The following is a 25,732-nucleotide window of genomic DNA, read 5'->3' on the forward strand; positions in this document are numbered from 1 at the left end:
TGACATTGCACAGCCTTCTCTCAGCAGAGGTCCTGGAAGAGCACGGCTGGGAAGGGGAACCTGCTCGGAAATCTCAGGGACCCTGTGCCAGTACCAAGGACTTGTGGGTCAGCAGCAGACACAATCTGTGGCAAGACTGTAATGAAGGCTTAGACTTGTGCAACAGCCTTAAATCTCTGGGAACACCTGGGAGGTTTGATTATTAAAGCTACCCTGCCTCCCTAACCACCCAGACACACTCCCCACATTCAGGGCGGACAGCACCAACAACGCACCCAAACTTAGTGCACCGATTGAACCCCCACACCACAGAGACAAAAGTTGGGGAGATCTGACTTGAGGGGAATAGGTGACTCGTGGATGCCGTCTGCTGGTTAGTTGGAGAAAGTGTACGCCACCAAGCTGTAGATCTGACAGATTAGAGAACAGTATTTTTTATATCCTGAAAGAACCCTATCAAGTAAAGCAAATGCCAAGAGGCCAAAAACAACAGAAAATCTTAAAGCATATGATAAAACCAGACGATATGGAGAACACCCAAATCAAAAGATTAGAAGAGAAAGTACTTGGCGCAATTAATCAAAAAACTAAAGTCAAACAACAAGAGCATGGTTACAGGATATAAAGGACATAAAGAAGACCCTAGAAGAGCATAAAGAAGAAATTGCAAGAGTAAATAAAAAAATAGAAGATCTTATGGAAATAAAAGAAACTGTTGGCCAAATTGAAAAGACTCTGGATACTCATAATACAAGATTAGAGGAAGTTGAACAGCAACTTGGCGTCCTTGAGGACCAGAGAATGAAAAATGAAAGAACAAAAGAAAGAATGGGGAAAAAATCGAAAAAATCAAAATGGATCTCAGGGGTACGATAGATTAAAAAAAGCCCAAATTTAAGACTCATTGGTGTCCCAGAAGGGGAAGACAAGTGTAAGAGTCTAGAAAGAGTATTCAGAGAAATTGTTGGGGAAAACTTCCCAAACCTTCTACACAATATAAATACACGAAGCATAAATGCCCAGCGAACTCCAAATAGAATAAATCCAGATAAACCCACTCCAAGACATACTCTGATCAGACTGTCAAATACTGAAGAGAAGCAGCAAGTTCTGAAAGCAGCAAGAGAAAAGCAATTCACCACATACAAAGGAAACAACATAAGACTAAGTAGTGACACTCAGTGGCCACCATGGAGGTGAGAAGGCAGTGGCATGATGTATTTAAAATTCTGAGAGAAAAATTTCCAACCAAGAATACTTTATCCAGCAAAACTCCCCTTCAAATTTGAGGGAGAGCTTAAAATTTTCACAGACAAACAAATGCTGAGAGATTTTGCTAATAAAAGACCTGCCCTACTTCAGATACTAAAAGGGAGCCCTACCGACAGAGAAACAAAGAAAGGAGAGATATAGAGAAATTTAACAGACATATATAGAACATTAAATCCCAAATCACCAGCACACACATTCTTCTCTAGTGATCATGGCTCTTTCTCCAGAATAGACCATATGCTGGGACATAAAACAAGCCTCAATAAATTAAAAAAAAAAATTGAATGCATTCAAAGCACATTCTCTGACCACAATGGAATACAAACAGAAATCAATAACCATCAGAGACAGAAAATTCACTAACAACTGGAGGGTAAAAATGAGGGGGAGATGAAAACATTCCTGGCTAATCAAAAGCTGAGGGACTTCATCACCAGTAGATCTGTCCTAGAAGAAACGCTAAAGGGAGTTGAGCAGGCTGAAAGGAAGGGACACTCAACAATTGACTGAAACCACATGAAGAAATAAAGATTTCCAGTAAAGATCACATGGTAAATATAAATACCAGTACTACTTTTTTTTTGATTTGTAACTCCACTGTTTACTTCCTACAGGATGTAAAATACATAAACTGTAACAGTAAATGAGTGGTTTTGGACTCAATGTAAAATATGTAATTTTTGACAAGAACTACATAAAGGAGGTGGGGGAATGGAGGCGTATAGGAATATAGTTTACGTGTCCTATTGAAATTAAGTTGGTATCAAAGAAAAACAAGATTGTTATAGATTTAAGAGGTTAAATTTAAGCCCCACGGTAAACACAAAGTATCAGAGAATATGACCATAGAGATGAAAAGTAGAGTATGGGTTACAAGAAGTGGGGAAAGGGGCAATAGGGAGTTAAGAAATGAGTGTAGGGTTTCTGTTTGGGGTGAAGGGAAATTTCTAGTAATGGATGGTGGGAAGGTGATAGCATTGCAACATGCTAAATGTGATTAATTCCACTAATGGAATGCTAGGGAGGGATTGGAATGGGAAGATTTAGGCTGTATATGTGTTTCCACAATTGAAAAAAAAAAAAAAAGGCAGTCTAAATAGATAATGACAATGAAATGCCAAGGATGATCCTAGATGGGATCTGAGGATGGAGGAGAGGAGGCTCAAAGGGACGCAGTTGGGACATAAGAAAAAAAAAGGAAATAGAGAATGTAAGCTTTGTATCAATGTTGAATTTCTTGAGCTTGTTAGCTGCATTTAATGGGATTGCATAAAAGAATGTTCTTGTTTATGGGAAATGTGTATGTGAATTATATTGTTTGTTAAAGGAAAAAAAAAAAAGGTATCCTCCATATGTTGGTCAGGATCATGTTCCTCCCAGACTTGGAATATTATGTTTTCAAGCTAGGATGGAAGGTATCCTATCTGCCAATAAGATTGGAGGTGAGATTATTTCAGTCTTATATGCTGATACAAACAAATGCTTATGGAGTTGAACACTGAGCAGCCCATAGACTCTTCATGTATAATTGTGTGATCATTTTTCTCCCTATGTCAGCTTCATCATTCTCTTGAGCTAGGTTAATTTTATCTCTTAAATACAGGTCCAGAATTACTAATGCTCTAGAATTTAAGCCAAATGTATAGGTAAATTTTTCTTTTTTCTTTTCTTTAGAGATTGAAAAAAATAGGAAGAGTAAATGTTTTTTTGTGAACTTTTTTCATTTTTGAAGTCTATTACTAAAAAATTGGGAGTTATAAAATGGAAATCCCTTCATTTAGAAAGATACGGAGATAGAAGAAAGATTTGTCTCTTTTCTAATCATGTTTTCCTTGCAAGACCAAATGGAACTTCTAGCACATACTGAGCCTTAATGCTCATAGTTTTGAATTGAGCCAAAGCAGTAACTTTTCTCATTGACACTCACTTTTTTTTAAACGATCAGATATCAACCAGGCTTTACATGCACTTGTGTGTGTGTGTGTGTAGTCCTGTCATGTGTGAATATCTGTAACCACCACCACGTTAAGATACAGAACTGTTCTATCACCACAAAGGAAACATCCCCATGCTACTGTCTCCCCACCATCCTTAAACTCCCAAAAGCCCTGGCAACTGCTAGTCTGTTTTCCATCTCTATAATTTTGTCTTCTAGAGACTATTATATAAGTGGAGTCATATAGTATGGAACCTTTTTCTTGTGTGTGTGGTAACATATATACAACATAATATATCCCATTTTTACAACTTTTAAGCATATAATTCTCAGTGGCATTAATTACATTCACAGTTTTGTACTGCCATCACCACCATCCATGTTGTAGAATGTATCAGAAATTCATTCTGCTTTATGGCTGAATAATAGTCCATTCTGTGTACATAGCACCACATTTTGTTGATCCATTCATCTGTTGAGGGGCACTTGGATTGCTTCTTTCTTTTGGGTATTGTGAATAATGCTGCTATAAATATTGATGGTACAAAAATCTGTTTTAGTTCCTGCTTTCGGTTCTTTTGGATATATACCTAGAATTGGTATTATCGGGTCATATGGATTTTAAGTTTAACTTTGAGGAATTGCCAAACTATTTTCCACAGTGGCTTCACCATTTTACATTTTCACTGACAATGTACGAGAGTTCCTATTTCATTGCATCTTTGCCAATTTTTTTTTTTTTTTAGTAGTAGCCATTCTAGTGGGTGTGAAGTAGCATCTCATTGTGGTTTTGATTTGCATTTCCCTAATGTCTAATAATGTTACATCTTTTCATGGCCATTTGTGTATCAACTTGGGAGAAATGTCTAATTGGGTTGTTTGTCTTTTTGTTGCTGAGTTGCCGTTACCCGCATTCTTTACTTTTCTAGAAATAATTAGTTATGAATTTACTTATTCTTTTTCTTTTTCCTTTAGGATGAAGATTTTGTGGGCCGGGATGATTTTGACGATGCTGACCAGCTAAGGATAGGAAATGATGGGATTTTCATGTTAACTTTTTTCAGTAAGTATGTATACATGACAGAGCTGCTTCCCATAGACTACAGTGCTATGGATTATGAGTAAATCTGAGTAAATTAAAATAAATAGTTGAGCTTTTTTCCTGGGATATTTAGAGCTTAGTACATATTTATCTTAATATTGTCTCTCTTCATCTTCTATTTCTGTGAATATCTATGGTAGATATATTTAAAGCAGTTGTGGTGGATGCTGCATTTTTATATGAGTTAAGCCTCATCTTCCAGGTTCATAAAGCCCCTTAGTATTGCTCGTATTCATACTAGTCTGCAGAAAAGAAATTAAATGGCTTTGTCTGAATTTTGTTCTGCAAGCTTATATTTTCTAACAGTTCAATGTCAATTTGATTTTTTCCCTTGATTTTATTTTGCCTTAATCTTTCCATGTGCCTTACTTAGAAGTGAACAATTATTTCTTTTATTTGCCATATTGAAAAGTTACAGTGAATTTACGAAGCTATCAGAATCCATAGAAACAGGAGGATGAATGGCTTTGAATATCGTATTATTTAGGGGCACTGATTTAATGTTCAGGGCATTTATTTATTTAATTTATTGACGTGCAACACACAGTAAAGGGCAGAAGTCCTAAATATACAGTTTGGTGAATTTTAAGCCATTATTGAAAGAGTGAATAGGAAAAGACTTAATAGTGTGATCCCAATATTCAGAGAAGATATTATCTTGCTTGTTTTGGTGGGAACATTGGAGGATGGATTTCTTGCCTGAGGTGGTGTGAAGGTTGTAGAAGGTTGGTAGTCTTTTATCCATGGGAAAACCATTTAAGCAGAGGAGAGTGTAAAGAGCATTCTTGCTCCTTGGGTAACAGGACATGTTTGATGTCTTTTTTCCCTCTTTTTTGACTCTCTGCTTTTACAGTGGCATTCCTCTTTAACTGGATTGGATTTTTCCTGTCTTTTTGCCTGACCACCTCAGCTGCAGGAAGGTATGGGGCCATTTCAGGATTTGGTCTCTCTCTAATTAAGTGGATCCTGATTGTCAGGGTAAGTTGTACAACAGAAAAGATAGACTCTGCAGAGAGACAATCATCAGAATGATTTTGACTGATTTTTTTTAATTTGCATTTTTGTATTTTTAAAGTTATCTCAACATTTTAAATATGACTTTTGGTTTGTCTTTGCTCTGGTTTCATGATGAAGTTGCACCCAAATCAGTTGCAGTTGTATTATTTTATTCATGCACACAAGTTTTGTCATCAAATCTGGGAAACATTGATGGTCTAAGAACATTTTCCCTACACGTTTCACTCTCTCTGTTGTTAATGCTTATTGTATGATAATATAACTTTTGTTCTAAATTAGTTGTTTTTATAATAAAAGGAAGGCTGTCACCTCTTTGGTGTCTCACCAAAAGCAGTTATTCCTTTCACTAATTCTATTGAAGGTTTAGTATAGATGTCTTTCCTCTCTCCATCCCTCCCTCTCTTCTTTTCTTCCTCTACTCTTCCTCTATTCCTTGTTCTCTTCCTCCCTTCCCTCTGTATTAGTTATCAGTAGCATCAGTGGTTTTGCCAAAATGTTTGCGGAGTCGAAACTGTTAACAGCTACTACATTGGGGGCCTTATCAGTGAAGTAAATTAGAGAGATATCTACAGTGATTTGGGAGTTACCACTTAGTCAAAGTTAGGTGAAATAATTTAAAGTTGTAAAGATCTAGTCTCTTAAAGTGTCTTCTGATTTCAGATAACTTTATTGCTATTCTTAGCTTTATAGATGAAGCTAATTTATTTATCATAAATTGGTGTTAACTAATTAGTGGGTGTTGATTGACCTTTGGAGTTTTCAAAATAGTTCCATTTCATTTACTCTAAAGCAATTAACATTTTTAGGGTTTCAGACTCTTTTGAGAATCTGATAAAAGCATATATACAGTTATCTAAAACACGGATTTTAGGTTAAGAACCCAAGCTATAAAGAGATTTTTCATTCTTTCTCTAAATCTTAATTTTTATTTTATTAAGAAATAATATACTATATTTTAATTCTGTGTTAAACTCTTGAACACTAAAGTCTCCAATAGAAAACAGATAAAATTAATTCATCATTTTTTTTTTATAATCAAGTGTTCTTTTTTACTTTTATTTTTTATTCTTATTCTGATTCTTTCTGATGTAAGGAAAATGTTCAGAAATAGATTGTGGTGATGAATGCATAACTGTGTGGTGCTGCTGTGAACAGTTGAGTTTGACTTTTTTTTTTTTTTTCCTTTCATTTTTATTGGGATTGTTCAGATACCATACAATTATCCAAAGATCCAAAGTGTACAATCACTTGCCCTGGGTACCCTCATACAGCTGTGCATCCATCACCACACTTAATTTTTTTTCAATTTTTAGAAACTTTTCAATACTCCAGACAAGAAATAAAGTGAAAGATGAAAAAAGAAAAAAAGAAAAGGAAACTCGAATCCTCCCCTATCCCTAACCAACCCCCCTCAATTGTTGACTCGTAGTGTTGGTATAGTACATTTGTTACTGTTCGTGAAAAAATGTTGAAATACTACTAACTGTAGTATATAGTTTGCAATAGGTATATATTTCTTCCCTGTATGCCCCTCTATTATTAACTTCTAATTGTATTGTCATACATTTGTTCTGGTTTATGGAAGCGATTTCTAGTATTTGTACAGTTGATCATGGACATTGCCCACCATAGGATTCAGTTTTATACATTCCCATCTTTTGACCTCCAACTTTCCTTCTGGTGACATATATGACTCTGAGCTTCCCCTTTCCACCTCATTCACACACCATTTGGCACTGTTAGTTATTCTCACATCTTGCTACCAACACCCCTGTTCATTTCCAAACATTGAAGTTCATCCTAATTGAACATTCTGCTCATACTAAGCAACCACTCCCCATTCTTAAGCCTCATCCTATATCTTGGTACCTTATATTTCATGTCTATGAATTTACATATTATAATTAGTTCCTATCAGTGAGACCCTGCAATAATTGTCCTTATGTGTCTGGCTTATTTCACTCAGTATATTGCCCTCGAGGTTTTGTCATCAACACATTTTTTTTTTAATATGGTTTTGTTCACTCACCATACATTCCATCCTAAGTAAATAATCAATGGTTCTCTGTATGGTCATGTATTTATGTGTTCACCACCTTCACCACTATCTGTATAAGGGCATCTACATTTCTTGCACAAGGCAGGCGGGGAGAGTCAAAGAAGGTTAGAGAGGCAAAAGAAAGAGGAAAAAAAAATGACAGCTAGGAAGCAGCAAAAGGAAAAATAACCTTAAATCAAAGTAGAGTAAAGAATCAGACAGTACCACCAATGTCAAGTGTCTAACATGCCTCCCCTATCCCCCCCTCTTATCTGCATTTACCTTGGTATATCACCTTTGTTACATTAAAGGACGCGTAATACAATGATTCTATTAGTTACAGTCTCTAGTTTATGTTGATTGCATCCCTCCCCCAATGCCTCCCCATTTTTAACACCTTTCAAGGTTGACATTTGCTTGTCACTAAAGTCTCCAATAGAAAACAGATAAAATTAATTCATCAGTTTTTTAATTGTTTTAACTGATTTGACTAAATTTTTAAACTGAATTAAATGCATCAACATGGTATTTATTAGGATGCTTTGGCTGCGAGTAACAGAAAACCTAGCTCAAAATGGCTTAGAAAATGATGAGGAAAATTTGTTAGTTCCCATAACAAACCCTGACATGTGGGGTTGCTCTGGCATTAATTAAATCAGTGGTTCAGTAATGTCATCAGGGACATCTAACATTTCTGCTTTCCCGTCCTCAGCATGTTGGTATAGCTCTTCCTCCCCCAGGGTTGAAACGTGGCATCAGCAGTTTCAGGCATCATATGGAAACTCAACAGTGCTGAACAGAAGAAAAGGAATGATTCCCTTTCTTCCTTTTTTTCTTTAAGAGCAAGGAAATCTGCTCAGAAGCCCTCTATTCCCAATGACCAGAAGAACATTATATGTCAATTCCTAAACCAGTCACTGGCAAGGGAATGTGATACCACGGTGTACGTGGTAAAGCCTCCAAGGTCCCGGCAAGGAGGGAGGTGTAGGAGCAAAAACAGGGCACGTTAGAAAGGAGGCAGTCATAGCTGCCAAACAATCAGTTTTGGCACTGGGTAAGCAAAGTAAAACTATTATCAAAACAGATTTTTAGAAGGTCAAATATTATGTGAACCAAAAAAAAAAGGTTTTAAAAAAACAAATTTTGTATACTTTCAAAACATGGAGTCCATAAAGCTGAAAGCTATAATATTTCAATAGTCTTGTATTTTGTTTGCTCTTAAATTAAATTGTGAAATTGTGTCTGTTAAGCTGCTATAAAATGTTTTGTTTTATTTTTCAGTTTTCCACCTATTTCCCTGGATACTTTGATGGCCAGTACTGGCTCTGGTGGGTGTTCCTGGTATTAGGTAAGTGCTGGAAAGGGGAGAAATCATTATGTTAAATTTTAACAGTAAAATTACTTTTGGTAAACTTTCATTTTTGCTTACTACATAGTAATATACTAAATCAGCAAAAAGAATAATTTTTAAAATGTTTCTTTTTTTGAATACTTCAATACTTCAACCATATCTTAGTGATTAGGCTCTTGTTATCATCAGAGTATCATGCACATTATTTAAAAGTGTCTTAGTGATAGGTTTTCTCTGACCCACTCATACACATTTCTTGGGTCCCCTATGTGTGAAGTATAATGATAAGATGACTGTATAGTCTTGGATTTTTTCCCATTGTGAGTTATTGCTGTTAAAGGGTTCACAAACTTAACCCTAAGTTAATTACAGACATAATGTGACTAATTGAAGTAACTCATAAGAGTACGTGGCCCATCTCTGGTTGGATCTGTTAGTAGAAAACAGAAAGTGTATAGTCCTACTAGAAATAACTTCTGTAAGAACCACTATTGGGTGTCCAGAATTCTCTGGTTCATTATTATTGGTAAGATAAAAGTTTTTATGTGATGGGGAGGAGGTTTTTTTAAATACCACGTATTTCAGGTTGTCAGTCATGAGATTATATTTTTTGCTCTAAGTATTTGTTTTAAATCTTTTCTTTCAAGACATTAAAACAAAGGAATGAACTTTGGAGATTAAGTATTTTAATGTTGGCTTCTTCATTCTTTAAAGAAGATGTACTGAGACCACCACCACTGCTGTCAATTCTATTAAATAACAGCAAGGCCATCTTGTAGCTGTTAAAGATGGTGTGATGGCCCCTCTCTGCTTCTGTGACAACACTTTCTCCTATCTCCTGCTCTGGGCCTTCTTGTTACCCCCGTAAGATCCTTGGTGGCAGTGCTGCTAATAGGTCTGGCTAGCACAGTCTAGTACCCACACCCAACAGGTATTTAATCGGTTCAGGATCTGCTTTGTCTAGGCTGGCAGAGCTGTGCATTGCTGATCCTAAATTTTACTTAGAAAATACAAGTTATCCATCATGCTGTCTCCTTCCTGACCCCCCAATAGCAACATCTGCTATAATATTGGTCATTGGAATTCCAAGGGAAGAGAAATAGTGATTTTTTTCTCCCTCAATTATTGAGAGATTTAATAATAAAAATGACCTACCGGAGTTACTTAAAATAGTTTCTTTGCTTGCTTATTCTCCAAACTGTACCTTTAAGAGAAAGGCTAACCACCCTCTCCACCTACACCTCAGATCAAATCAAACCCTGAATGGACCAAAGAAAAGCCATTAAGCTTATTTTCAGGTTGATTGGTGACAGGTAGTTTAAAGAAATTAATGGGTTGATTTCTATATTAAAGTTTCATGGGAGATTAATTTAAAATAATTTTTGATCTTACTATTTACTGCTTACTTACAAGCAAAGAAGGTGGGACTTTGAATGCATTTACTATGCATTTGAACCCAATGTTTGGATCATTTGAGGAACTTCTTTTTCAAAGAGAGCCAGTGTTTTGGGAGTTCTTTTGCAAAGGCAAATTTTCTGTGCAGCGCTCTCAAGGTAGTGGCTCATGAGCTACATACAGCTGGTAGTCGTCTTTTGTTTGTGACAGAGTTTTAAAGTTTTTTTTTTAAATCAGTTGTCAACATTTAAAAATCAGGAGTTTTTACATAAAACATGATTTTTCTACTTTTCTTAAAAATTGGAATATCTATCTAGCAAAATTGGACCTGCTTACCAAGTGGCACCCTTTGGCTGAAGCTGAGTTGTGGCCGCCCCTCCATACAGATCATGTGCCCTGTGCCCTCCAGTGCACTAGGATCCCCCACCCAGGTTTTGAGGTGGAGGCTTTTGTACTATAATCGCTTGTTGCTCTTGGTGCCAAACAGAACAGTGTTCACCGAGCTCAGCTCTGAGAACCCTTGGTTATTGCCAAAAATTATACTACTATCTGAGTACGAACACCTTTCCCTTACTGAATATATTTTAAAATGTATCCAACAAAAAAGTAGATTAGTGGTTGCCTAGAGCAGGGGAGAGGGGAGATGGAGAATGAAGCATGACTGCTTATTGGTACAGTTTTCTTTTTTGGGATGATGAAAATGTTCTAATATTAGATTATGGTACAACTTTGTAAGTATACTAAAAACCAGTGAATTGTACATGTTAAACAGGCAACTTTATAGCATGTAAATTATGTCTCAATAAAGCTGTTACAGTGATGTAACTCAGAGAGCATCTCTGAAGAAGGAGGGCCAGGAGTGTCTGAACCATCACAGAGCGGGGCACATTGCCTCTCTCTCTGACTGTTTCCAAGAGATGCAGACGTCTCGGAATGTATAGATTCTGGTGTAGTCATGTAAAATCAGCCTATTGCTTTACTGCCTGGTAAATAAACAGCGAAGTACTCTGTTTGTATACATTTTTTTTAAAGTAGAAAAATGGAGTTTAAAGTTGAGAACATGACAATTGCTATAATAGGTAAGGGAGTCCTGACATCTAGTGGACAACATTATGTATTTAGGCAGTTAGCAAAAAACAGTTATAATCCCCCCATGCCTCCTTTTTAGGAGTCATGTTGGAATACTTTTTCTGGAACGCAGAAGGTAAATTTGATATGCTTCTCAATGAGCTTCAAATGTAAATGTTTTCCCCATCTTGTTTTTTTTTTTTCTTTAATAGAAATTGTAGGTTTACAGAAAATGGAGTTCCCATATACCCTCCCTATCCTCCACTCCCGTTTTCCCAATTATTAACACTTTGTATTAGTGTGGTACCTTTGATACGGTTGATGAAACAATATTAATATAACTATACTATTAACTGTAGTCCATAGGTTATATTAGGGTTCACTGTTTGTGTTGTATAGTCCTATGACTTTTTAAATTTTATTTTAATTTTTATTCTAGTAACATGTACAAACTAAAATTTCCTCTTTTAACCGAGATTCAGTGCTGTTAATTATATTCACAGTTTTGTGCTACCATGACTAGCATCCATTTCCATTATCCAAACTTTTCTATCACCAAACAGAAACTCTGTACCCATTAAGCATTAACTCCTCATTCCCTACTCCTGGCTCCTGGCAGCCTGTATTCTAGTTTTTGATTCTATGAATTTGCTTATTCTAACTATTTCATATCAGTGAGATCATATAATATTTGTCCCCTTATGTCTGGCTTATTTCACTCAACATGATATCTTCAGGGTTCAGCCGTGTTGTAGCACATATCAGAACTTCATTCCTTTTTACAGCTAATAATATTCCATTATGTGTATATATTACATTTCTGTTTATTCATTTGTTGATGGACACTTGGGTTGCTTCCATCTTTTGGCAATTGTGAATAATGCCACTGTAAACATCAGTGTGCAAATATCTGGTGAAGTCCCTGCTTTCTATTCTTTGGGTATATATCTAGATGTAGGGTTGTCAGGTCCTATGGTATTTCTATACATAATTTTCTGAGGAACTGCCAAACTGTTTTCCACAGTGATTGCACCATTTTACATCACCAACAATGAACAATTGTTCCTGTCTCCACATCCTTTCCAACACTTGTCATTTTCTGTTTTGTTTAGTAGTAGCCATTCTAGTGAGTGTGAAGTGGTATATCGTGGTTTTGATTTGCATTTCCCTAGTGGCTAATGATGTTGAACATCTTTTCATGTGCTTTTTCACCATTTGCATATCTCTTCAGAGAAATGTCTATTCAAATCTTTTGTCCATTCTTTAATTTGGTTCCTTGTCTTTTTGTTGAGTTGTAGGATTTCTTTATATATTCTAGATATTAAACCCTTATCAAATATGTGGTTCCCAAATATTTTCAGTAGGTTATTTTACTTTCACAATGAAGTCCTTTGATGCACAATAGTTTTTAATTTTGATAAAGTCCCATTTATCTATTTTTGTTGTTGTTGCTCATGCTTTTAGTGTAAAGCCTAAGAAACCATTGCTTAACACAAGGTCCTAAAGATGCTTCCCTGTGTCTTCTTCTAGGAGTTTTATAATTTTTGTTCTTATATTTAGGTCTTTTAAGAGATTGTTCTTCCCCCATTCACTGTACTTGGCACTTTGTAATAAGTTTTAAAATCTTTGGCCCCCATGTTTTTGTTTACTTTTTAAAGCAGCTAGATTCTGGATGTGTCTCGTCAAGGAGGAATGGAGAATTTTGTATAGAAAATCCTTTGGATATTCTAAGGGAAATTACTTATGTTTTGATTGCTTTTAGCAGCAAAAAATTACCAAGTATTGCCATGAAGAGGGATATTTCTGGGAAGTGACCTTAATATAGGAATTATAAATTCATTCTTCACTTTTCTTTTTTAAATTAGGCTTTCTCCTGTTTCTCAGAGGATTTATCAATTATGCAAAGGTCCGGAAGATGCCAGAAACATTCTCCAATCTACCCAGGACCAGAGTTCTCTTTATTTATTAAAGGTATTAAAGGGGGGAAAATGTTTTATTCTAGTCCCAGAGTGATCATGTGATAAGATTGCAGATTTCCATTCAGTTTTGTTTTGCTTTTTTTTTTTTAAACTCTACCACTGTTTTATTTTAACGGAGACAGATTGCTTAAAATAATTTTAGTTTCTTGGATCTCACAAAATATGTTTTCAAATTTTAAAACTTTGCAAGGGCAGCACGCAGTTTGGTGTTGTCACCCATGAGTGAGGGTCTTTGAAAAACAAAACAAAAGGAAAAAACTTATTTTGAGGAGTAGACCCTTTTCCCTGGCTCCTGGGCAGGGCTTTTCAAGCTAGCCTTTAATTCTAGTCAAATGATTACTGGGCACCTACTAAGAGTAGGGATCTGTGGTAGGGGATATAGAGGTTAAAGAAGCCACTGTTCCTGCCTTTTAGCAGTTTCTAGTTTAGTAAGGGGTGTTTCTAGAAAAAGCTGTAGATAAAGGCAAGTTAGGAAAACTGCCATAGGAGAAAAAAATTATCTCATGTTCTGATAATGCAGAAGAGGCAGGGGTCTTAGTAGTCATTAGGGAACTAGGTTATTTGACTGGGACTCAGAGTCTGAGATCTTAGGACTTGGGATTCTTAGATCTGAGTCATAATTCAGAAGGAATCCTTCTTGGCTAATCACTCTGCTGTATAATTATGTAGGGCCCTGAACCCCAGAGCTAGGCTAGACTGTAGGGTACTTCAGGAACTCCTTTTGCTTGGGCTATCAACAAGCCTGAGGTGTCTAGCTTTTAAAAGTAGTCAGCGAGCCTTTCCTGGTAACGTTTCTTCAGATTCAGTAGCAAACCCTCATGTTGCTCCTCTGGTAGGGAGGAGGGTGAAACCCAAGGAAAGTAAGTGGAGAAGAACCATTTCCCCTGCCTAGAATAGGAGGACTAAGTCTTGCCAAGGCTTGTCTTTGTTCACACATGGGTTTCCCCAGAGGTTAACTCCGTCTTACATCAGTGGCTGCATAGGGGAAGAGATAAGGCATCTTGAGAAAGAGTACACCAGAGAGAGTAACAAGATCTAATAGGCCTTTTTGGACTTTGCTCTTTGTATGGTGGGACTTAGCTGGGCATGGCACGGGGTGATGCTAGAGTGGAGCTTTGAATGCCACCTACAGGCCAGTTCAGGTGAAAGCCTCAGGCAAAGCTTTGTTAAAGGATGCAGCATTTGGGAGAAGCCTTAAAATGATAGGTAGAATTTCAGCTAGTGGAAATTGGATGGGGTGGGGAAGAGTTTCAGAATCATCTGAAGGCAGAGTTGAAAGCAGAAATAGAGGCACAGAAATATGGAACTTGTTCAAAGTACAGCAGTTTAATGTAGCTCAGAGTGGTGAGGGTTAATGCTGGAAAGCCAGACTGGAACAGCCTTCTCAAGAATCTTGAGTAGGAAGCCCATTTACAATGGAACCATAGAATTTGTACACCTGCCTTTTAAACCCAGTAACATGTTGGTTCAATGCAAGGCTAACCCCATGTGAACATGGGGTTCTGTATTCACTCTTGAGTATCACATTTTATATAGGTAAATATGCTAAGAGTAGGGTTCTCAATTTTAAAGATGTGTGGTGACCTCAGGATGTATGCTTCCAGAAAATAAAGTACTCATATTTAATTTGCCAGGTGGTAGAATAGCACTGAAAGTTTTTAAGCAACAGAATAATAGGATGAGAACTTCTTAAATGGAACAAAAAATTTTTTTCAAGCATGAGCTAACTTATTAGCATTCATTAAGTTTTCCCATGCATGAGATACTATAGTAAGGACTACATGTGTAATTAAATATACTCATATAAGCATAACAGAAGGACAATTATAATGATAGATTTGGATACATACCTGGTAGAGTATATTCATCATGTGTTTCTTATAAAAATTAAAGCATACAAAGAAGTCAGTCTTAAATGTTGGTTAAAGTCAGTTTCTTCATGGGTATATGTAGTTTTATTTGAAAGAAAAATTTAATCATTTTGGATAGTCTATGCATGATTTTTTTTTAAATGGAGAAGTAAGTTTAATTGCATGTTTAAACGTGTGTGGCAAGTCATGCATGTGAATTAGGTCACAAAGTCTGGATACAGAGACATTGGCACTGCTTGGCCTAAACCCTAAAGCCTGTGATTTGTTTGTCTTGGCTCTAGGACATCCTAAATTTAAGAGGCTTATCAGGTGTTCTGTGCAGGATTATTTAATTACCATTGTCATCATTTTTCTTTCATCTCCATGTCTGATTATAATTTATAGTTACTTCAAGCCTCAGGTTTAATTCTTACCTACCAAAGATACGAAAGTTATGTTTTTGGGGTTGCCACAAGTCTTCCTTCTTACCAAGGGTGACCTGAAATCACCTACAAATTTCCCCTAATTCATTGGTGCCCCAGATTTCCTCAGGTGGCATATTCCTCTCTTTTTTAAATAGTAGATTCTGTTCTAGGGGATTGCACACCTTCTTCATCTTGCTTCTTATATATAACAAGTAGCAGCTAGGTTGAGGGAAAACCCAAACTTCTCAGTTTTCTTACATTATTACAGACTTTAATGAGGGAGGATTTGTTACTGTGTTTGTCTTTTTTTTTTTTTAATAAGAAATTTTATTTTGAGATAAATTTACAGGAACAGTTGCAAAAACAGTACAAACCCCATAGAACTCCAGCATACCCCAAACCCCCCCAATACTGCGATCCACCACCTTTAACATCCTGTCACACCACCATTTCTTTCTTTCTTTCCTTCCCTCCCTCCCTCCCTCCCTATCATCCATCATCTATTGCTCTGTCTTCTGAACATCTGAGAGGAAGCTGCACACATCCTTGAGAAAACAATATAATTCACATATACATTTTCCATGAGCAAGAACATTCTTTTATGCAATTCCATTAAACGCAGCTAAGGAGCTCAAGAAATTCAACCTTGATACAAAGCTTACATTCTAATTTCTTTCTTTTTTTTTTTTTTTTTTCGCTTAAGTCCCGTCTGTGTCCCTTTGAGCCTCCTCTCCTCCATCTCAGGTCCCATCCAGGATCATCCTTGGCATTTCATTGTCATCTATTTAGACTCTTTTTTTTTTTTTTTTTTTCCTATTGTGGGAACATATATACAGCCTAAGTCTTCCCATTCCACCCCCTCCCTAGCATTCCGTTAGTGGGATTAATCACATTTAGAATGTTGCAATGCTATCACCTTCCCACCATCCCTTTCTAGAAGTTTCCCTTCACCCCAAACAGAAACCCTACACTCATTTCTTAACTCCTCATTGCCCCTTCCCCCACTTCTCGGAACCCCTACTCTACTTTTCATCTCTATGGTCATATTCTCTGATACTTTCTTTGTGTTTACCGTGGGGCTTAAATTTAACATCTTAAATCTATAGTAGTCTTGTTTTTCTTTGATGCCAATTTAACTTCAATATGACACATAAACTATGTTCCTATAATCCCTCATTCCCCCACTTTTATGTAGTTCTTGTCAAAAATTACATATTTTACATTGAGTCCAAAACCACTGATTTATCATTATAGTTTATGTATTTTAGATCCTGTAGGAAGTAAATAGTGGAGTTACAAACCAAAAATACGGTAGTATTAGTATTTATATTTACCATGTGATCTTTAGTGGTACCCTTTATCTCTTCATGTAGTTTCAGTCAGTTGTTTAGTGTCTCTTCCTTTCAGCCTGCTCAACTCCCTTTAGCATTTCTTATAGCACTGATCTACTGGTGGTGAAGTCCCTCAGCTTTTTTCTCTGTCGGTAGGGCTCCCTTTAATATCTGAAGTAGGGCAGGTCTTTTATTAGCAAAATCTCTCAGCGTTTGTTTGTCTGTGAAAAATTTAAGCTCTCCCTCAAATTTGAAGGAGAGTTTTGCTGGATAAAGTATTCTTGGTTGGAAATTTTTCTCTCTCAGAGTTTTAAATATGTCATGCCACTGCCTTCTCGCCTCCATGGTGGCCGCTGAGTAGTCACAACTTAGTCTTATGTTGTTTCCTTTGTATGTGGTGAATTGCTTTTCTCTTGCTGCTTTCAGAACTTGCTTCTTCTCTTCAGTATTTGACAGTGTGATCAGAATATGTCTTGGAGTGGGTTTATTTGGATTTATTCTATTTGGAGTTTGCTGGGCATTTATGCTTTGTGTATTTATATTGTGTAGAAAGTTTGGGAAGTTTTCCCCAACAATTTCTTTGAATACTCTTTCTAGACCTTTACCCTTGTCTTCCCCTTCTGGGACACCAATGAGTCTTAAATTTGGATGTTTTATTTTATCTATCATATCCCTGAGATCCATTTCTATTTTTTCGATTTTTTTCCCCATTCTTTCTTTTGTTCTTTCATTTTCTGTTCTGTGGACCTCGAGGAGGCTGAGTCGTTGTTCAACTTCCTCTAATCTTGTATTATGAGTATCCAGAGTCTTTTTAATTTGGCCAACAGTTTCTTTTATTTCCATAAGATCTTCTATTTTTTTATTTACTCTTGCAATTTCTTCTTTATGCTCTTCTAGGGTCTTCTTTATGTCCTTTATATCCTGAGCCATGCTCTTGTTGCCTGTCTGTAATTCTTTGATTAATTGTGCCAAGTACTGTTTGTCTTCTGATCTTTTGATCTGGGTGTTTGGGTTTGGGTTCTCCATATCGTCTGGTTTTATCATATGCTTTAAGATTTTCTGTTGTTTTTGGCCTCTTGGCATTTGCTTTACTTGATCCCTAATTTGACAGAACTGCAGCTTGGTGGCATACACTTTCTCTACCTAACCAGCAGATGGTGTCCGTGAGTCACCTATGGCCCTCAAGTCAGTTCTCCCCAACTTTTGTCTTTGTGGTGTGGGGGGGTCTGATTCTTGTGGGGTCCAATTGGTGCACCAAGTTTGGGTGTGTTGCTGGTGCTGTCTGCTCTAAAAGTGGGGCGTGTGTCTGGGTGGTTAGGCAGGCAGGGCAGCTTTAATAATCAAACCTTCCATGTGTTCCCGGAGATTTAAGGCTGTTGCAGGAGCCTAAGCCTTCATTTCAGTCTTTCCACCGATTGTCTCTGCTGCTGACCCACAAGTCCTTGGTATTTGCATAGGGTCCCTGGGATTTCTGAGCGGTTCTCCCTTCCCAGCTGTGCTCTTCCAGGACCTCTGCTGAGGGAGGGCCGCGCCACATCACTAATGCGCGCCGGCCCACCAGGGAAGCCCTGGGTTGCCGGGCTGTGCAGGGGCGTTCCCAGCCCGCTTCAAAGATGGTTGAACGGGAAGCATTAACTTCCCCCTTTTCGCACAGCTCCACCTTCCCAGCTCCGGGACAATCAGCTGTGGGTGTATTAAAGGCCACTGTCCATGGCCGATATTTTGGCTTATGTGTAGTGCTGTGGGGAAGATTCCCTGTCACACTGGGTTTCTTGGTGTGGCTCTGGGCTGTGGGTCTGGCCCTGGGCAGGAGCATCCCCCGCCCACTGGGGAGATGGCTGCAAGGAATGCGGTTTTTTTTCTCCTTTTGGCTCCCCTCTGCTCCTCTGGTCTTGAGACAATCAGCAGTAGGTGTGGGAAGGGGTATCCTCCATGCCAGAAACCGAGGTGTTAGCCCAGCCCTCTCCTGCCGTGCTTCACTGCTCGGCTCTCCCCGTCATATCTGCAGCTGCTCCCGGACTTTTTTATTTTAAAGAACTAGTCTGTCTCCAAATGCCAGCCCACCATTTCCCCACACTGCAGCGTAGCCGTGGGACTTTCAGCCGACTCACTCGTTTCAGAATGCAGCTCCTGTTTCACCAAATGCACATTCCCTGTGGATTTAGCAGACTTTTTCTGGCTGGTGCATCGCTGGCAGTGGTGTTCTGGGTCACTTTCTGGTTTTTGTCTAGTATTTTTCACAGAGGTGCTTTTTTTTTTAACCTCACCTAGCCACCATCTTAGGTTCTCTTGTGTTTGTCTTTTAATCATCTATAAAATTTCTGAAATGCTCTTTTTTCTGAGTATTCTACATGTAAAACAAAGCATCTCTAGGCTTATGATTTGAAGAAGGAAGTACTTAGTAATTATGCTCTTGGAGCTGGTAAGGGAGATAGTAAGCCTGTTACTCTTTATGTTTTGGAGACAGGAGGCTGCAAGTGCTGAGTGTGTTTTAAGAATTGTCAGAAACCTACTCAGAGGTATATGAGTGTCTCCTGTTAAAGAGCGTGTTAGAGTTTGTTTGCTTTTCTTTCCTGCTTTGATACCCTGGTTGATTTGAAATCATTCCTAATATTCCCAGAGGATTCAGAGCTCCAAATTGAGGGTTTGGGGATTTACAATTTTAATGGCTTCCTTACTGATTTTCAGGGTGTTCCCAGAGGGAACCTGAAAAGCCATATTATCCCATGGGACTGAATTTCTTTTGTCCATTGAAATGGTAAGAACTATCCATCCAGATCCAAATGCAGAATGCTGTCTTTCTCTGGGTCAGAGCAAATTTAATTTAATTTTAGTTTGAAGATGTGCTGGAAAACCACTGTGTAAAATATGAAGGTTATTTTTTTTCCTGTCTTTTATTGGCTTCTTTCTTTGTTGGAACCATCACTAGTTAAAAGCTTACTTTTTGCATAAAAGACACAGATAGGGAGTTTAAAAAATAACTTTGCCATAACTGAAAGATAAAGTAATTTCCATGTACTATTCAGATTTGACATTTAACTAGAAAAGGGTATAAGAATAGTGACTTTTCTCTTCCACCTACCCAAAATGTAGTACAGCCTGACAAACCCAGAAATGACCACCAAAGACCCCAAGAGACGGATTAGAAATCTGTAAAAGTAGCTAAAGCTCATGCACTGCAACCATAGGGACAGTGCTAAGGTTCCCTTTCAGAGCCCATTTACTCTTTTTTGAAGATCCCTTGTTAATAATAAGCTCAGTTATCTAGTTTCCCAACCCACAGCAAAAAGCCAGGGGGAACTGCTGGCACAGTGGCCTCAAAGAAAAGTGTATGACTACAAAGGAAGCAGAAAAAATTAAATGTTGCTTATGCCTTATTTAAAAAGACACAGATACTTTTTAGAAATATCTTTACCTGAAATGACTAAAAATGTAAAGTGTTCATACTTTTTCTTATTTACTAGTTGACTGGAAAATACATTTTTATGGAATACCACCTCCTCTGAAGCCACCAGGTAGATGAGGGATGAGCTATAGTCACCATAAAGTGGTAACATAGTTAACTGGTTACATCTAATGTTATTCCAAAAGCACTTGTCTATATAAAGCACAGTTGCCTTTAAAATCTATTCTTTTAATCACATCTGAAATAGAAGAAGAAAACGAAATAGTTTTTAAGCTCAGGCATTAATGAGCTAGGGCTCTACATAATATGAAGACATACACTTTCTTTTCTCCCTTTCATCTCCCACCTCTTCTCTAATACTTCTTCTATTTTATAAAAGGAAATTCATCTCAAGTTAAAAGTTTTATTTATTAGAATGTATTGTATTAAAGTAGCAAGACATTGGAAATATTTTCCAGTGGAATTATTGATTTATTTATTTAAAACTTCTATTTACAAACACACTAAACCCACCAAGCAAAAGCTTGCCCTTTCCACCCTTCCCTCACTGCCTGGTAACCTCTAATCTACTTTCTATCTCTGCAAATTTGCTATTTCTAGATATCTCATATAAATGACATTATACAAACTCTATCCTTTTGTACCTTGCTTAATTCACTCAGTGTAGTGTTTTCAAGGTTCATCCATCTTTGCACCATGTCTCAGAACTTCATTTCTTCTTATGGCCAAATCGTGGAATTTTTCTAAAAAGCTCAACACAACATCCAATAAGAAATGGTTATCTTCTGCTTACAATTAAATGATCTGTAAGCTAATGGATTCCTTTTGTTTCCAGAGTGATCTCATCTACAGTTTAGTAATGATGTCCACAGTCCTTAAGGCCTGCCTGTCCTTCAGTTTGTGTGCCACCAGTGTTTCTAAAACGCTGGGAGTCAAGTTAATCGGAAAGAACCTCCAGGTCTTAGACAGGGAGCAGTGCCTCTCTAGAAATCTGTTTCATTTGGAGTTTGTATGATGATGGAGATCATTGGTAACCTATTTAGGTCATCTTAATGGATTTTTAATATTTGTTGGGTGGCAGGCTGTGACTCTGAGCTAATTGACCTATACTGAAGCAGCATGTTCCAAGGAAAGTATAGCTATAAAGGCCAGTTAACTGGACTGTATCAAGTTCTCGCAAACTCCAGTGTTTTGACCTAATAGTCTTTATTTCATCAGTTTTCATCTGTCAGTGGGAACCAATAAAATTAAAGTCACCTAGGTTTCCAGTGAGCCTTACCTCATTGCATAAATGTCCATTTGACATCAGTTTTCTTTCTGCTTCAGCTTGGCTTTTAGAGTTCTTTATTTTCTTGTATCTTTGATGTCCCTGTGAATGTTCTGCGGTCTTTCAGTCTCTTATGTCTCTCAAGTTAAAGCAAAACACAACTGAATTTGAGTTTGGAAAAATATTGACAGTTTAAAAAGAATATGTTAATTTCTTCTCATGTTGTAGCTTCTCTGCATTTCAGCAGCCTTTTAAAGATTTTATGTGGTGTTCTAATCAGAAAAGATATAAAGAGTTTCTTGTGGCTTTTTCAGTAATTTGGGGTGAGAGAAAAATTAGCTAGGGTCTATATGAGCCCATCCAACCTTCATCTGGTACGAGGTATCACAAAGTATTTTCTCAGTAAATATTTGAGTAGTTAATATATCTCTTTGGTGTTCCTTCTTTTAATATAGAGAGTTACTTGTAGTTTTCCCCAGGTTATTTCCATGAGAGCCAGAACAGTTTACTGTGCCAGAACAGACGTGCCTCAATGTATTGGATGAAAAATGCATTTAACAAAATATGGGGACATTTTGTTTAGAGCATTGATTTCAGTCATATATATTTTCTTTCTTAAAATTAGTTTGGCGCTATATATATATTTTTTATTTAGAGATACATGCCCTTTTACACTGATCTTTTTTTAAATTTTTTTCAGAAAGCTGTGGTGCTTGTGAGCTTACAGTTGTTTTTTTTTTGTTGTTATTTTTGTTTTTAACTTGCTATATGCTGTTTAAATACTGAGTGTCATCATTGGGATCTTTCTTGGAAATCTTACTTGTGTGAGATCTGGCAGAATCAGCAGGATAAACAGAAGCTTCAGCTGCATTAGGAAAATTACATGTGCACATGGATTTTGCAGTCTCTCTGTACCTTGTTTCAATCGTTGCTGTAAGATTTTTCTGACTGTAGGATGAAGAAGTGCTGCTTCCCTTCTGCTTTTAGTTAGGAGATTTGGAGAGAGAGATCCCTGTCCCTGATGGGTTTTTAGGGAAAGGATTCATGTTCTTTCTAGTTCTGGAGGCATTTATAACCTCAAGAACTAAAATGTTAACGTTTTTTGTACACAGTGGTATCAGTGTATAGTAATCTTAAAACTATGTTAAAATGTACTTCTTTCCAAACATCCTGCCTTCTTTTGTGACTACATCCTTCTCGGCCAAAATAACAAGCTAACCAGAGTTTCAATATTCACTATCCTCTGGCAGATGTTTCTGGCAAAGGCCTTCCTGCATTTATGAATTCTCTCTCAAGAAGCAAGAGAACACCTGCAGGAAGTGAATCAAGATACAGAACACAGAGGAATAATCATCTGCTTTAAAAATAAAAAAATAAAAGTACTGTTGAAGAAGATCATTTCTTTCTATTTGTTCCTAGGTGTAAAATTTTAATAGTTAATGCAGAATTCTGTAATCATTGAATCATTCGTGGTTAATGTTTGAAAAAGCTCTCGCAATCAAGTCTGTGATGTATTAATCGGCTTATATATTGTTTGTAGTCATTTTAAATAGCATGAGCCATGTCCCTGCAGTCAGTAGGGGGCAGTCTTGCTTTATTCATTCTCCATTTCAAAATGAATTTGGAATTAAATATTTTAATGTAAGATACATATAATGCTGGCTGTCTTAAAGGGGTTTTCTCAAAAGTTAAATTTTTTGTTACGATTGCATTTCTGCACATAATACATATTTGCTGTTAAAATTAATCTAAAAATTTATTCTGTTGTACTGTGTGAACACATTGAAGCAAAATCATAGTGCAAAATACATATAAGTTGTGGTAAAAAATATGTTCTTAATTGGTAAATAATAAGCATTATTTTTTTTATTGTCTTATTCTAAATTTGCAGTGATTATTCTGTGGTGCATACCTAGGGATTCTAAAGGTATTGTCACCATATAAAGTAGAAAGGACAAGGACAAATGTGGTAGAATTACTAAAATGCAATTCTTGACATTTTCTGTATTAATAGAGTCTTTACCCCTTTTTTTCTTTTTCTTTTGTCTCCTGTTTATGGGCCAGGGGTTGGTCGTGAGGAGGGAGTTTGGCACTAGGAGCAAAGAAAGAATTGGCTTTGGAATTTTTGAGATGCTCCCTAACATACTGTACTACTTGCTTTTATAATGTGTTAGCAAAAACTGATGCTGTAAGTGTAGAATGATGTGCTTTCTGCCAAGTGGTAATTCACCTTGGTTTGCTATGTTAAAACTGTAAATACAACAGAACATTAATAAATGTCTCTTGTGTAGCACCTTTTGCTGTGGACTAGCATTTAATTTAGAACATAAACTTTCTTGGTTTGCATTTGTTTATTATTAAGGCAGTTTTCTTTGAAAATCTTACACAATCATTATTCAGTAAATTTACTTCCAACAGAGGAAGTCCTCCTCTTTGAAATTATTCTCAATACATTACTGAAAATACATGTAAAAAGTGGTTCTACCAAAGATAATGGACTAAAATATCTTATAGGGAGGAGTTGTAGAGATCTTAAATCATTCTTGAATCCCCAATTATGCTTCATTTTTTGGACATAATCTTAGACAATGTATTTCCAGTGTTTCTGCTTTTTCTTTTTTCTCAGTTGAATACAGCCAAATGGTTTAAGTCCTGTGAACACCAGTTGAGGCTAAAGAGTCCTCATTTCTCATGATTTCCATTTTTTTCTCGGTTGTATTAAATTTAGAGACCAGGGATTTTTAGAATATCAGCCATTTGATTTTTTCCACTGCCCACTTACTCAAATGAAAAACAAAGGAAAAATGCAGCACGATGGCCAAGTAACTACACAAATGGGCAGGAGCACAGTATGATAACTGTAAATGTTCATTTGTCTGGAACAAACGAACGAAACGGCATCTGGAGTCGGCATAGAAAGGCTGTTTGGGAGTGTCAGTATGTAATATACAGAAGTGTAGGTTGTTTGAAAGCCAAACCGGAAAGTTGAGAGCCTCTTGGACTGACATTCAATGATCATTCTAACCAGTTTATTGATTGTATAAATAATGATACTTTCCTGTTTGAAAGTTTTATTTTACAATAGAGAAGCAGGGAGTTTTATGAAAGTCTCTTTCAAGTTTTTTTTTTTTCCCTCTTTAATTTCATTTTGTATTAGATTATACCAACATCAGAGTTTGGAAGTTTTTATGGCCTATAATGTTCTAAGTTCCAGAATGAATATACTTCTGACTATCTGAGTAAATTGTGGACACATACAGCAGAGATAGCTGTCTAAATGATCTTGCAGAACAAAATAGAAGGGCCCTAAATCACATTAACTCAAACACTGTAGACTAGGTTTGTGTTTATTCTTTAGGTCCTTGTACCTTATTTGGTTTTATATATTCAGAGAACTGAAAAATGTGGAACTCCTATTTCTATATATTTGGTGGTCCATAAGATGTCAAATGGAAATCCACAGTTTGGTATGTTTTAAAAATACTTAGTCTCAAGGATGATTTCTCTCTCTCTCTCTTTTTTAATTGTTATGTCATTCCCTGAAAATTAAAGTCTTTTTCAGGTGCATAAACTTAATGCCATTTGTCAGTTAGGGTCTTTACTTTTCAAGGTGGAAGTGTTTATGCACAACTGTTCTTTTGCATTTTTCTCTCACTCTTTTTTTTCTTCCTTTGGTAAGTTCATTATTAAGAATAACCCTTTCAGATAAAGGGTGGGTCTTTAAATTGTTTTGAAAGGATAGAAAGGAACCACTGTTGTTTGCCTAAGATTATGGAATAAACTGTTTTTGACCCAGATCTAAGGAACAAAGGTTCAACCATGAACACAAGAGATCCCACATGTCTATGACCTGTTGGTACCATTTGGAATCATGCAAGCTTATGTTTATAGGGTTCTGTATAGCCATTTCTGCATGTTAAAAATGGGAAGAATGAATATCTTTGTTAATCAGATTAATTTGTTTAGAGTTTTTAAGAAATAAGATATTTGGTGAGGTAAGTGATATTCTGATCTTACGCTTTTTTGTTAAATAAGAGTATTTGACTTGAGCTGTTGATCCACCATAAGTCATTAGTTAGTGGCACAGATGAAATTTCTTTGGCCTTTCTCTATCATTGTACTGGAATTTACTCCACTTTGTTATAAATTGTTTATATGCAAAAGAAGGCATAAACTAAGAAATAGTTATTGAAAGGGAGTATCAGGGCCGATAGTAAAGGTAATTTAAGTGATGTCTGAAGTGGCAAGATTCTGCATTGAGAATCAACAAAAGTGTACCCCAGAAATGGAGCCCT

At 36.8% G+C, this 25,732-nt stretch overlaps 1 protein-coding gene across 1 annotated transcript in view; it reads left to right on the plus strand.

Moving 5' to 3' along the window:
* Positions 1-23,730, plus strand: part of NDFIP1 (Nedd4 family interacting protein 1) — a 62,981-nt gene extending 39,251 nt beyond the window's left edge. Inside the window, exons 4-8 of the mRNA XM_037801307.1 lie at positions 4,184-4,271; positions 5,164-5,288; positions 8,647-8,713; positions 13,045-13,150; positions 22,688-23,730. Coding sequence (XP_037657235.1) covers positions 4,184-4,271; positions 5,164-5,288; positions 8,647-8,713; positions 13,045-13,148 — 384 coding nt within the window. The 3' untranslated portion in view covers positions 13,149-13,150; positions 22,688-23,730. The remainder of the gene's footprint in view (positions 1-4,183; positions 4,272-5,163; positions 5,289-8,646; positions 8,714-13,044; positions 13,151-22,687) is intronic.
* The last annotated feature ends 2,002 nt before the right edge of the window (positions 23,731-25,732 follow it).

This window comes from Choloepus didactylus, chromosome 13, assembly GCF_015220235.1.
Source record: "Choloepus didactylus isolate mChoDid1 chromosome 13, mChoDid1.pri, whole genome shotgun sequence".
Classification (NCBI taxonomy): Eukaryota; Metazoa; Chordata; class Mammalia; order Pilosa; family Megalonychidae; genus Choloepus; species Choloepus didactylus.